General features: G+C 36.9%; 1 protein-coding gene across 3 annotated transcripts in view; it reads right to left on the bottom strand.

Annotated features, from left to right (window-relative positions):
* Nucleotides 1-830: 830 nt before the first annotated feature.
* PALLD (palladin, cytoskeletal associated protein) overlaps nt 831-14678 on the bottom strand; it is a 487514-nt gene continuing 473666 nt past the window's right edge. For all 3 annotated transcript variants that reach the window (XM_083367271.1, XM_083367272.1, XM_083367273.1), the window contains one exon: nt 831-2907. In XM_083367271.1, coding sequence (XP_083223397.1) covers nt 2735-2907 — 173 coding nt within the window. In that variant the 3' untranslated portion in view covers nt 831-2734. The remainder of the gene's footprint in view (nt 2908-14678) is intronic.

The following is a 14678-nucleotide window of genomic DNA, read 5'->3' as shown; positions in this document are numbered from 1 at the left end:
TAAAGATTAAATATATTCTTAATTATGGTTAAAAAGATTAAGAAATTGAGGAAATAAATATAAATTAGCCTAGGAAGGATGTGTATTTTAGGTAGTATGTTATTTCTTGTTTCTTTACTCTTGCTCTCCTTTCTTTTTTTTTCATCATTTTATCTATTTGTTAAGAAATGTAAAAGTGTGAGATGTCTTATATGGAAAAAATAGAGTTAAATTTGTAAATGTAATTAATTTTTGAGAAAATTTTCACCAATAAGAATATCTAGAATTTGGTGAGAGAAATAAACTAAAATAAGGATTGTAACAGGATGTATGATAAGGCAACCAGAATGACTGAATAGAAAAGAAATATTATACTGATATGATTATGTTTAGGAATATTGGGAAAAAATATATATTCAATTGTTATTTATCAAAACAATAAGAATTGTATTAACTGAATGTTTGCAAAAGAGTATATTTTGGGGAAAGTGAAAATCAACTAAAATTATTATGTGGAATATTGATTACAGAAATTAATTGTTAATGATTGTTTTACAAATGTAACCGAGACAACACACTGTTCACCAATTATCAAGTGATTTGTTTTTTAAAAAATCAATAAAATATATGAAAAAAAGAAAAAAAGAGCCCCCTTTTCCAACATGCACAAATATAAAATATGATACTGAAGTCTTGTAATTCCAAATGTATTTTTAAAGTGGATCTCCCACTTGTTCTTATAACTTGTTAAAGGAAATATCAGAAGAAATTACTTCAACAGAATTGGTTGAGAAGTATATACAGGTAGTCCTTGTTTACAGACTGATTGTTCAATACCATTTGCAGTATAACCCAGGGGTCTTCAAACTTGGCCCTTTTATGACTTGTGGACTTCAACTCTCAGAATTCCTCAGCCAGGCACAAGTTGAAGTCCACAAGTCATAAAAGGGCCAAGTTTGAAGACCCCTGGTATAACTTCTCCTCACATTTACTATAATCTTAAACTACAACTTAGAAGTAAATCTCACCAAGTTCCATGAAATAACCCTCCTAGTAGGCTGTTTTATTATTTGAGGTCTCATTAAGAATTATTAGCATTTTAACTAAGAAAATACATTTTTTCTTAAATTTGTGTAATATTTTTTGATGTCAAACCCTTATGATACTAGCTCACAATTCAAAATATGCTTGTACAGATTTATAAATACAAATAAAAAGAAGCAAATTACTACTAGTTAAGCTAAAAAATAGCAATTCAGCTAAACAAGTAACATTGACAATTAGGCAAGGATTCAATTGCTTAGATCCAGAGCATCAGGACAGTTATATATGACAACCCAAATAAGTCAAATTCCTATTGCTGAATTATTACCATCTGCACAAGCTTCGATAGAAAAGTAATTATCTTTTGTGACAGAAGTTTTTATTAGCCACTAAAATTCTGAATAGCGTACTTAATAACAAAGGGAAAAAGCAATACAGGAATAGCAATTAATGTAAAATAAATGGCATGGCATATTACAACACTTTTTTTCTATCTTTACAAAAAAGTATGTATTTGAGTAATTGAGTTGAGAAAAAGATTCAGATTTTTAACTATAAAATACTATAAATGTGCTTCATATAAGGAATACAATGTTTTTCTTTTGTAACAGAGTACTATTGTACCATCGGACTACATTATTTTCAGCAGATCTAACAGAAATAGCCTTCCACAACCTTCTGAGTGGAAGCTGAGCTCATTTTGAATCAAAATTGCTTAATATAACCTAAGTGAGATCCATTAACTAGAAAAAAAATATCTTGGTTTCTGGACAGTTAACTATTTTCAGTCCTTCACAAGGGCTCAGCCATAGACAGGGTTCCTGTTCAAGAATCAACAACACAAAAATAAAACCTCTAGTGTACATGCAAGCAATGCTTAAACTAACAACATTGTCTTGTATTCCCCAACATTTATTTATCTATTCTCTATGGTATGCAAATTATTTAAACCCTTATTGCAAACTCAACCCATTTTCACTTACTCTACACTCCTAATTATTTTCCTTTGTATCACATAGATTCTACTCAATGAGATCTCTGATATTGTTTTAAAAAGCACTGAGGTTTTGCTCACATATCATTTTTTGAGGAAAGTCTGACTTTTGCCTTTTATCTTACCTCACTGTTGTAAAAGTAACATGAATCTAAGCATCACATCTGCTGGCAAAAGTAAAAAACCTTCTCAAGGTTACCTTACCTATCGTAATACACAAGGCAAAACTAACATATCCTATTTCCTTTGAGAATAGAAAGTCAATTATAGACACAAAAATGTCACTAATTTCTCTTCCTTTTTCTATCTTGCTTTACTCATTCAGTACTACACATCTGAACTATCATTATAATGCACTGTTAATACTTTTTTCAGTGCATTTCTATTCATTACACATTAATAGCATCTACAAACTGCAAAGGCACAGCATATTTATTTTTGCAAAATTTCACTCAAGTTAACACTTGTGAATAGGATGATTCAAAACAGTGTTACCCACAATGTAATAAGAAATGGTTATAGTGAAGGTGATTTGTATATGCAGACTGCATTTGTCTTTACAAACTCTTAATTTGTTAAACTAAACAAAGATGTGCCTGGGTTCTTTTGCACACAGAAGTGTCTGTCTTGCGCACAGTGACATAGATTATTATTGATCAATACAGTGGCATTCAGTGTTTTCAGTTTGAATGGAAATGGTATATCTGTAGCTAATACTTAAAGATCATCACTTTCTACCAATCCAGATTGCAATGTCAGATGTCCTGGGTTTGCTTCTGGCTGAAATGCAGCTTTGATGTCTAGTCCTTGGTCAGAAAGTGCTGCATACCGACTGGCTGAGGGACGTACTTTCTTTGGCTTAGTGATTTGGGACTGTTGTTGCCACAGAGCTGGAAGAAAGAGAAAGAGAGAAACAGTTTATTAATACCTCAAAACACAAAAAATGGAGAAAATTGATGGGCCATTTTATCTCTTTTGAGGGGAAAAGGACCAATCATTCACTTTAATTAAAGAATTATCACAAAATTATCTAAAATAAAATTGCTGAAGATATAGTAATATTGCAATTACCAACCAGGAAATCAAATTACCAAATCCACTGGAGATGTGTGTATAAGAAAGGTAGGGAGAAGTGCTGCCCTATATACAGTCACTATCATAAATTGTTCTTTGGTCCTCTTTCAGTGAGATCTGTTCCCCTTCTTTGCCTCATATTCACTTGGTTATTTTCTGCTAATTTCTCTTTTCAATATTTTATTATTTTTTTATAGTCACAAATGCTTAATATTTTATCAGCAACATATTGTCTGGGTTTCAATATTTAGCTTACTAATACATGTAAAACTCCTTTCTCTCTACCTCGTTTTTCCAGCCATTGATAAAATGTATCCCGTGTTCTAAAATATTCTGAGTCTTCTTTCTCTTTCATTTTCAGTGTCAATCTGTCCATTTCTGCATAATCTAAAATTTTCTTTTTTTTATAGAAAAGTTTTACAGTACATTTTAAGTATACCCCCTCCCTCCCCCTCCCCCCCACATCCCCACCCTCCCCCCTTCCCCCCCGACTTCTCAGAGTTGAAAGCAGGGTATTGCCTCTAACAAGCTAACCGTGAATACACTTTAAATTCTATCGCACTTTAACTCCCCTTCTACATAGGTAAATAATAGTACATCATATAATTCTAATATTCATTCATATACTAGGTGAATTTTTTTAGTCCCATATTTATTCTGAATATATTCAATCCATCTTCTCCATTCCGAAATATATCTCTGTTGCAATTGTTCTTTCAGGTATGCTGAAATTTTTGCCATTTCTGCCAAGTTTGAAACTTTTAAAGTCCACTCTTCTATAGTAGGCAGTTCCTCCTTCTTCCAATATTGCGAAACCAAAAGTCTTGCTGCCGTTATTAAATTCAACATCAATTTAGTTTCGATAACAGTACAATCAGTAATAATACCCAATAAGAATAACTGTGGGGTAAACCTTATCTTTTTCTTAATATCTTCTGCATATTCCACCAAATTATAATCCAAAAAACTTTAACTTTTTTACAAGTCCACCACATATGGTAATAGGTTGCATCCTCACAACCACACCTCCAGCATTTAGGCTGATAATTTGGATACATACATGCTAATTTTTTAGGATCTAAGTGCCACCTATAAAACATTTTATAAAAATTCTCTCTTAAATTCTCTCTTAAACAATTCATAATTATTTTTATATAATTTCACATTTGAGTCTGTAAGATATACCCCCAAATATTTAATCTTTTTAGCTATTTCAAAACCTGTTAATTTTTCTAAAACTACCTTTTGTTCCGTAGTCATATTTTTAGACAAAATTTTAGTTTTTTGTCTATTAACCTTAAATCCAGAAACTTGCCCATATTGTGAAATTATTTCCATTAAATCTATAACCGAATGAGTCGGTTGAGCTAATGTAATAACCAAGTCATCTGCAAACGCTCTCACTCTATAATCTTGATCTTTAATTTTAATTCCCTTTATTTTATTTGAGTCACGTATCTTAATCAATAATATTTCCAATGTTAAAACAAACAGCAATGGTGACAATGGACATCCCTGTCTTGTACCCTTTTCAATTTTACAAGCTTCTGTTAAACTACCATTAATTATTATTTGAGCTGTTTGTTTCTGATATATTGCCTTAATAGGTTGTAAAAACTTATCGCCAAACTCCATCTTCTCTAAAACTTTAAATAAAAATTGCCAATTCAATTGATCAAACGCCTTTTCAGCATCCAAGAAAATAAGCACTGCAGGGACTTAATTATTTCTTTCCAAATATTCTAATAGATTTACAATATGTCTCACATTACTCTTCATTTGTCTACCACTTATAAATCCTGTTTGATCACTATAGATCATTTGCTGCATGACCTTCATTAATCTATTTGCTAAAATCTTTGCAAATATCTTATAATCTGTATTTAAGAGCGATATAGGTCTATAATTTTTTGGTTGGGTAAGATCTTGATCTTCCTTTGGAATCAACGATATGAATGCTGTTCTCCATGGCGCTTCCCCTCCAGATTGAATTGTCCTAAATAATTCTTTTAAAGGCTCCACCAACTCTAATTGTAAATTTTTATTATAAATGGCTGTCAAACCGTCTGTTCCAGGTGATTTACCCACTTTTAATTGTTTAATTGCTAAAATAATTTCTTCAGCAGTTATCGGTTGGTTCATCCCTTCCCTTTGCTCCTGTGTAAGTATAGGGATATTCACTTCTTGTAAATACCTATCTATATCTAAACCTTGAGTTATCCCTTGCATATAATTTAGAATAAAATTCACTAAAAGCCTTTTTAATAAGATTTTGCTGAAACACCTCTTATCTATGTTACGTGATTTTTGTTTTTTCCTTAACAAATAAGCTAACCATCTACCTGGCTTATTAGCATTATAAAAAGTATTATGTTTGACATATCGTAAATTGGTTGCCACCTGATCTGCCATCAGCATATCAAACTGCCCTCTTAGCAAATTAATTGCTTCTTTCAGCCTTTTGTTAGATGAATCCAAAATAAAACCCCTCTTTCATCTTTATTTCCTCCTCTAATTCTTTACGCTTATATTCTAATCTACGTCTATATTTATTATTCATATATATTAACACTCCTCTCATATAAGCTTTACTTGCATCCCAAACCATTTCAATGGGTGTACCCTTATGCATATTTATAACAAAAAAATCTTTCATTTGTTTTTTACATTCTTCCAAATTTTCTTCATATCTAAACAAATTTTCATTTAACCTCCAAGATCTCCTATCTCCCTTCCCCTTGTCCAACTCCATCCATACTGGACTGTGGTCTGATAAGGTTCTTGGACATATCTTGATCTTCTTAACCCTAGGAAAAATATCATTAGTAATTAATACAAAATCAATACTGGAAAAGGATTGATGTCTATCAGAAAAAAAGTAAAATCTCTTTCATCCATGTTTCATTCTCTCCAAAAATCTCTCAGTTCCAAATCGTCTGTCATGTCAAAAAAGGATTTAGGCAATCTAGCATGATTTGGAGTACTTTTAAAAGGTCCTTTTTTATCTTTTTGTGTATCCAGCACTCCATTCCAGTCTCCCATTAAAATACACGATTTATAATCCCATTGAATTATTTTGTTATGTAGAAGTTTATAAAATTCTCCTTGCTGTTGATTAGGTGCATATAGTCCAATTAAAAGTATTTTCTTTCCTTCTATTAAGAGTTCAATTATAACATATTGTTATGTTTTTAGCCAATTAGCCAATCTAATTATGTTAATTAGATTGGCTGTCAGATTCTTCTTCACTAAATAACTACCCCATTTTTCTTTTCTGGAGCAGATGCAATAAACTGTATACCCAATCTAGAGTTTATCAAATATTTTTGATCAGCTACACGAATATGCATTTCCTGCAAGCATATAATATCATTTTTAAATTGTTTCAGGTACTGAAATATTTTCGTTCTCTTTTGCAGTGAATTTAAACCATTAACATTCCATGTCAGAAACTTTGTCGCCATCTTTTGGCGACTTGAAGCTTTTGGAGCGTGTCTTGTAGATTCACAAACATCTGCTTCTTTGGTCTCGCTCCTCCCACTGCTTCTGTATTAGTAGATTCTTGAGTTGTAATTGTAGAATATTGTTTCTGTTGATGTTGTTGTTGTTCCTTGCATCTAGTCGCAGCTCGTGTCACTCTTTGAGCCCTTGGATCTTCTAATGGGACTAAGGACTGTGCAATTTCCAAAGTTTGCTGTACTGATTTCTTCATCTCCCTGTGTACCTTCCAATTATGTCTGTCGCACTTCTTTTTCCTCTCTCCTTTTAATTTCTGGGGATGGTGGTGAGCCTGCCTTCAGTATATTACAATAAAAGTCTCGTGCCTTAAGAACTGTATTAAGATGATACCTTGTACCAACATAATTCACCACTATCCCGGTTGGCATCTCCCATCTAAACTGAATCTGTTGTTTTTAAAATTCATCTGCCAGAAAAACAAATTCTTTCCTTCTTCTTAAAATTTCTGGTGGAATTTCTTTCAGAATTAAAACCTCTTGATCAGCCACTTTAAATCTGTTGTTATAAAAAGCTTGAATAATAGCATTTCTGATCGTTCTCTTTGTAAAATAAACAAGCACATCCCTTGGCAATTTTCTTTGCCTAGCAATCCAAGAGTTGACGTGAAATATTTTATCTATTTCCAATATAACATCTTCAACTCGCCAACCCAAAATAAGTGCCACAGCTTTTGCCACTATTTCTTCCAAATTTTCTTGTGGATTTTCTTTCAGACCTCTAATCCTCAAAGCAAACTCCATGTCCCTATATTGTATTATCACCATCTCATCATCAATTTTTTCCATTTTATTCTCAGCTTCACTGACTTTAGCTTCCAATATCAAATTATTTTGATTAACTTCTTCCACACGATCATCCAGATTCTCAATACAGACTGTCAGTCCCTGAAATGCCAGCAAAATATCCTCTCATATTTCTTTATTTTTCTCATTAATAAGCTCTGCCACTTGCTCAGATATTTGCTCAGATTGAAGTTTTAGAACATCTTGTAAATCTTTCAATGTTAATGTGGGTGCAGATGCTACAGGGGGTGGCATCAGTGATTGAAGTCCAGATTGTTGAACTGGTGATGCCCCTGTACTTTTAGAGATGGAAACTCTAGGTGGTTTGGAAGCCATTTTAACACCCAATTAACTTTCATTTCTCACTTTCACTTTTCTGCACTAATTGCAACTTTGTTGCTTCACTGTCAAATAGCCAAGTCTCTTAAATCACCTTTAAGCCAACTTCAAATATTTTAAACAAAGTCTTTTACAACTTTTAAAAATCCACTTTCTGTCTTCCCCCTTGCTTTTATTATATTTTCCTTATTCTTTTGTACTTCACGCTTTCTCTCAGAAGTTATTCCGGCACCATCTTCCTCCCCTTCTTTTAAGTTAAACCGGAGTCAAAGATCATATACTTGCTGTTTCTGTATTCTCCCACTCAGCTCTGCCTGCATCCAAGTAATCCAAAATACAATGTTGAAAGCAGGAACGGTTGCAGCGTCCTGTTCTGTTTCAAAGCCTTGAAACAGAAGAGTCCAGAGTCCAGAGTTAATTCAGGCTCTGATGGAGCTCTCACCCTTCAACCCCCAGATTAGGTTCTGGGGGTCTAGGGGAGCTCTACCTCTTACCTGAATACTTACCCCCCTCTTCTCCCAAAGGGGGGATTTCCAAACCGTGAAACAGCTGATCGTCACTGTTTTCACGGTTTAAACGGAACAGCAGGGCTGATGGTCAAAAATGACCGCCATCGACGGAGCCTTGCCACCCAGAAGTTCTAAAATTTTCTTTATTATCTCTTCCTCCGCTGGCAATTCTTCCTCTTTCCAATGTTGAGCAAACACATATGATTGTACACATGATTGTGTATTGTCCAACCCATTTACTGCGATAATTAAGTTCGCAGATGATACCACCATAGTGGGTCTTATTATAGGTGGAGATGAGACAGCATACAGGGGGGAGGTACAAAAACTATCCATATGGAGTTTCAACAACAACTTGCACCTCTACATCGGCAAGACAAAAGATATGGTGCTAGACTTCCGGAGGAAAAAAGAGGAACCTGCCCTACTTTACATCCGGGGGGGGGGGCTGTGTGGAGAGAGTTTCCTGCTTTAAATTTTTGAGAGTCTACCTCTGTGAAGATCTTACCTGGAAAGTTAGTACAACCCAGGTGGCCAGAAAGGCCCAACAGAGACGCCACTTCCTCAGGGTCTTGTGGAAGAACAAAGTAGAACAATGGCTAATGACCCTCTTTTACTGGTCTACTTTAGAGAGCATCCTCTCGTACTGTATTGTGGTTTTGGTATGCTGGTCTGGCAGCCGCAGACAGGAAAGTATTACAGAGGGTGTTGAGCACAGCACATGACATTGTGGGCTGTCTCCTGACACCACTGGATGACATCGCCAGGGCTCACTGCCTTGGAAGAGTGAGGAAAATTCTCAGGGATGACTCACACCATGGTCGGTATCTCTTTACTCTCCTACCATTGGGTAGGAGATATAGGAGTATAGCCAGCCGTACTAACAGGCTGAAGAACAGCTTTTAACCATGGGCTGTTAGGCTCTTGAACGGGAAATAATTTTATAAACTTTATGTATGATTGACTTGCGAGGCTGGTGTGTTGTGCAATTAGCTCACATGGTGTAATAAGATGGAGGGTTTGTTGTCACTGTGAGTTGGGGTGGGCACAAAGGGAGGCTCAGCCAATCTCAATGTATACATGGTTGTACTTTGACAATAAAGGTTCATTCATTCAATTCTTGCTGCAGTTAACACATGCAACATTAAGTATACAAATCCCTTCTCATAATTTCCTACAATTATACCTAACAAAAATAATTCTGGCTTAAAATCTATGTGTTTTTTAGTTATTTTCTCTAACCATATATGTATTCTTGACCAAAAACATTTGGCTTTAGGACATGTCCACTAAAGATGATAATCTGTGCCTGGTTTTTGTCTACATTTCCAACAATTACTAGACATATTTTTAAATATTTTCACTAACCTCACAGGTGTTGAGTGCCATATGTAAAACATTTTATATAGATTTTCTTTGTAAGCCGCCACTTTTGTTTTAGAATTTCTTTCCCAAAGGCTTTGCCAGTTTTCTAACTCTGTTATGCCCCAATTTTTTTGCCCATATTATCATTGTTTCTTTAACTTGTTCCTCTTCCATCTTTAAACTTAACATATACTTCTATAGTTTCTTAATCAATTTTTCATCTGATGTCAAAAATATATAATTAAATTCTGTCTGTTCATTGTAAAATCCAGATGTTTTAACAGCTTTTTTATATCTCATTTGAATTTGCAGGTGTGGCCACCATGATAAATTAATGCCCTGTTCTTCCAATTCTTGTCTGGTTTTTAGTTTCCCTTCAGATTTAAAAAATGTCTTTAATTTTCTCAGTTAATTAAGTTTGAGTGAACAAATGCTTCCATTGTTACTTTTTCCCATTTTAGAAGTAGTGCGTTTCTTATATAGTGGTTCTGAAAGTATCTATGTATTTTATTATTCCCATACCATAAGAAGGCATGCCATCTGAGTTGCAAGTCATGCCCCTCTAGGTATAGTAATCTTTTATGTCTAAGAGTTATCCATTCTTTTAACCAAGTTAATACAGATGCTTGATAATATAAGGCCCAATCTGGCAGCCCAAATCCTCCATTTTCTTTTGCTTCTAGTAGCATTTTCAATCTAATTCTAGCTTTTTTTCCTTGCCAAATAAATTTCAAAGTGTATTTAATTCATCAAAAAACCCTCCCCAGTTTTATAGATATTGTTTGAAATAAAAAGAATAGTTTTGGTAAAATATTCATCTTCACTGGGCCATTTTTTCAGCAGGTAAGTTTAATTTACGTTTTATTATTTCCATTTGCTTTTTAAGTGTTTTCTTTTGTGGAATTCTTTGTAGTTCTAATTCTAATTTCAAAAATTCCTTCTTTAACATCATTTATTTTTTATTTGTTCTTTGTTCTTTTTCAACATGTAAGTTATAGCTAGCCCTCTAAATCACGGCTTTTTACCAATTGTACCACTTTTAGAATATGGCAATATTTGAGTACCACCAGTAGCCTAGCAAGGTGTCAAAACCTTGATGACCAAAAAAACCTGGGAAAAAGTGATTAAAGTACAGGTAATCCTTAACTTACAACAGTTTGCTTAGTGACTGTTCAAAGTTACAACAGCACTGAAAAAAGTGGCTTACAATCATTTTTCACACTTATGACTGTTGCAGCATCCCCAGGGTCATGTGATTTACATTCGGATGCTTGGCAACCGATTCATATTTATGATGGTAACATTGTCCCAAGGTCACGTGATCCCCTTTTGCAACCTTCTGACAAGCAAAGTCAGTGGGGAGACCAGATTCACTTAACGACCATGTTACTAATTTAACAAATGCAGTGATTCACTTAACAACTGTGGCAAGAAAAGTCATAAAATGGGGCAAAATTCATTTAACAAATTTCTCTCCCCCTTTTATATCCTCTCCCTTTTATATCCTCTTCACCCCCTTTTATATCTTCTCTTCTCTCCCCTTTATATCTTCTCTCCCCTTTATATCCTCATCTCTATATCCTCCTCTCCCCTTTATATTCTCTCTTCTCTCCCCTTTTATATCCTTTTCTCTTTATATCCTCCTTTCCCTTTTTATATCCTCTCCTCTCCCCTTTATATCCTCCTCTCCCCCCTTCTTATATCTTCTTCTCTCCCTTCTTTTATATCATCTATTCTTTCCTGCCTTCTTTTATATCCTTTCTCTCCCCTTCTTTTATATCTGCTCTTTTCTTCCCCTCTTTTATAGGCTCTGCTCTCTCTCACCCCGCCCTTTTCTCTTCCATGCACCTCCAGCTGATTCCTCTCAAGGCTGCGCTTCTCTGTCTCCATTTTGCAATCCCCTTCTGTTTCCCCCATACTTTTTTTCTCTCCCTCTCCTGCCTCCTTTTATCGCCCCTCCTCTCTCCCCTCCTTTTCTCTTCCATGTGCACTGGAAGTGCTGATCCTGGGGCTTCTGTCTCGCCCCTGCAACCCTGCAGAAGTGCACGCTGATCTTGGGCTTCTGCCTAACCCCCATAGTCCAGGAGAAGCGCCTATCAGCTGTAGCTGCGTGCGGTGATCCTGGGCTTTGCTCAGCCCCAACAGCCCTCCTTTGAACTGGGGCACTTCCAACCAAGTTGCCTTTCCAACCAAGTAACCTCCCTCCCTCCTTTCCTGACTCTTTCCTCCCTCCCTTGATTTTTTTTTAAAAAAACTGCCAGAGGCTCCACGCAGTGGTGGCAACAGGCAGGCAGTGGTGGGCAAAGTCTTCCCCTCTGCCGTCATTGCCTCTGCATGGCTCAGCTCAACTCAGCTCTCTCAGACCTGCACATGTGTTTGTGCGGTGTGCGAGCACGTAGGGTGTGTATGTGTGTCTCTCACCCCTTGCAGCCCCGTGCCCTCAACAGAGACCTTCTGCGATGGTAGGCTGCAAAGTAATGAAAGCTGTTTTTTTTGGAGTCCTTGTTTCTTTTTTTCAATGTGCTGCCAATCACATCGCCCTGCATCCCTCAGCTCCCGCCCCCAGCCCCATGAAAGGCTGCAAAAAGCTCCCATCGCAGCTCCTCTTACCTCTCCTGTTCTTTTCCTCCTCAATGTCACAGCATGGGCTGCAAGAGGTGAGGAGCCCCCCCACACAAACATAAACACACATGCAGGTCTGGTAAAGGTGAACTGAGAGCCAGGCAGAGGCCCTTCAGGCAGAGGCAACAATGGTGGGGGGAAGGGGTTAAAATTGGAAGCCTCCTGCCCAGAGCCTCTGGCAGCTTAAAAAAAACAAACCTGCAAAGCACTCAGAAGGCAGCTTTCCCAGCTTGCTCCTTCCTTCCTCCCCTGATTCTCTTTCCTTCCTCCGTGCTCAGGAAGGGATGACAGAAGGGGGAGAGATTGCCAGTGCTGATGGTGGCCATGCTGCTGCTGGCCATAGCCATACAGGCAGGGGCAGTTCTGGTGAAAGGGAAGCCTGGTGGCTTTGAGGCGAGGTCAGTGAGCAGGTGTGGTGCTGATCTACCGGTGGGGGCCATCAAAACTGGAACACGCTCAGCCTTTAGATGCACAGGGAGCCCTGGAGCCAGCGAGCCCCCTCCTGTCTCTGCCCCACCCTTGGGGGTACATGGAGAAGGCGGCAAGCATGTGAATGCTGGCATCCCAGGGGAAAGGAAAGCATTTCTCCTACCTTTTTCCTTTCTCAGTGGTCAGTAGGGACAGTCAGCAGTGCCCAGGGACTGGAATGGGGCAGCCCCTCTCTGGCTCTTTCCCGCCAAAACCACCTCCTTTTATATCCTCTCCTCTCCTGGAAGCGCCAATCAGCTGGAGCCCAGCGCTGATCCTGGCCCCTCTGCAGAGCCCCAACAGCCTTGCAGCTCCAGCTGTCTCTCCCTTGGGCTTGTGTGGTGCTGCTGCCACTTCAACTCACTCCTCTCCACCCTACTACCACTTCACGTACCACCTGCCAGGTGGCAAAGTACCACTGGTGGTACACGTACCACCAGTTGAAAAGCCCTATAGTATGCTTTAGCCATATCCCACACATTTTGAAGCAATGTCTCCTTTTCTTTGGTTCTATTTGTATAAATTCTTTGTCTTTCAGTAAAGATTGGTTCAGAGACCATCTTAAGTTTTTCTTAGCTCTTCTCCAGGTCATATTTATTGGATTGTGGGCTGCCCATATATTGGCTTCTATCTCAATCTCAATGTTTTTGCCCTGACAACTGATGGGAATTGCAGCCATTTTCTACTTTGCTTTTAACATGCTTTTTCTTCTGTTTAGAGATTAGGTATTGAAGTGGGGGATGGGGTGAATGCTTGAGCTCAGCTAGCCATAATAATAATGCAGCTCTGTGGGAACTCAAGGACAAACCGGTAACGTTTTGGCGGGCTGAGGTGCTGGGGAGAGAGCCCACGCTCTGGGCTAATTGGAGAATGTGAATTATGACTCCTTAGTGGGGGTGGGACTTGCAACTTGTTACTTTGTATCTGGGGGGACTCTGTTTTTGGGTTCAACTATGTAGTGCTGATACTTTTGTTTCCTGAATAAAATGTTTTATAAGGAAGAATTCTTGTCTTGAAGTTCTTTAATGGGTTTCATCTATCGGAACCATGGCACTCTTGTATAATCGTGCTTAGTCTAGAAGTTATCCATATCAATTTTGGACCAAGATTTATGCCTGTTTGAGTAAAATATATATTGTGGTTTTTGGGGGGTTCTTTTCTCTCCATATATCCTGTACACAGATTTCTTCTACCATTATAAAGAAAGTTTTAGGTAGTGTGTTCCTTCCTTTTTACTCTATTTTACTGCTTCGGTAATCCAGCTTCCTGTCTACAATTGCATTAAATTCTCCCATTAAGCAAATATTTTGATATTCCAATTCCACTATTTTTAATGTAATTTTTGATAAAATTCTTCTTGTTTATTATTAGGTGCATATATAGCTACCATCAGTATCTGTTTTTGATTTATCATTATTTCCACCATTAATATTCTTCCCTCTTCATCTGCATAGATGTGTTTGGGATTCATTATTTCTTTAATATATAAAGCTATTCCTCTTTTGTTGTGCTAATGTGAAGTTTCCCAATTTTTGGTTGTTCCAACAGTTTATAGTGTTCTCTTAATATGTGTTTCTTGGAGACAAATTATATCCATTTTTAATTTTTATAGTCATGTAAAGCTTTTTTTTCTTTTGGCAGGAGACTTCAATCTATTTATATTCATTGAGAAAATCCCATTTTCCTTCTCCATCTCCTTCAGTTATATTTAGGTTTTATTCTTCTACTTGTTCTTATTTGTCTCTGTTCTCTTGCCTAATTTCTAAAGATAATGGATGTGGGAAATGATATAAACTCCTGAAAGTATATAGAACTGACTTCTTAGCAGAGTAGCTTTATCAAAATTCATTCCTAGCTGGCAGAGTATTTAAAATAAGCTATCACAGTGTACACACACACACACACACACACACACACAGAGAGAGAGAGAGAGAGAGAGAGAGAGAGAGACAGAGAGAGACAGAGACAGAGACAGAGACAGAG

Source organism: Vipera ursinii (assembly GCF_947247035.1).
Source record: "Vipera ursinii genome assembly, chromosome: 7".
Lineage (NCBI taxonomy): Eukaryota > Metazoa > Chordata > Lepidosauria > Squamata > Viperidae > Vipera > Vipera ursinii.
This window is presented reverse-complemented; position numbering and strand designations above follow the sequence as displayed.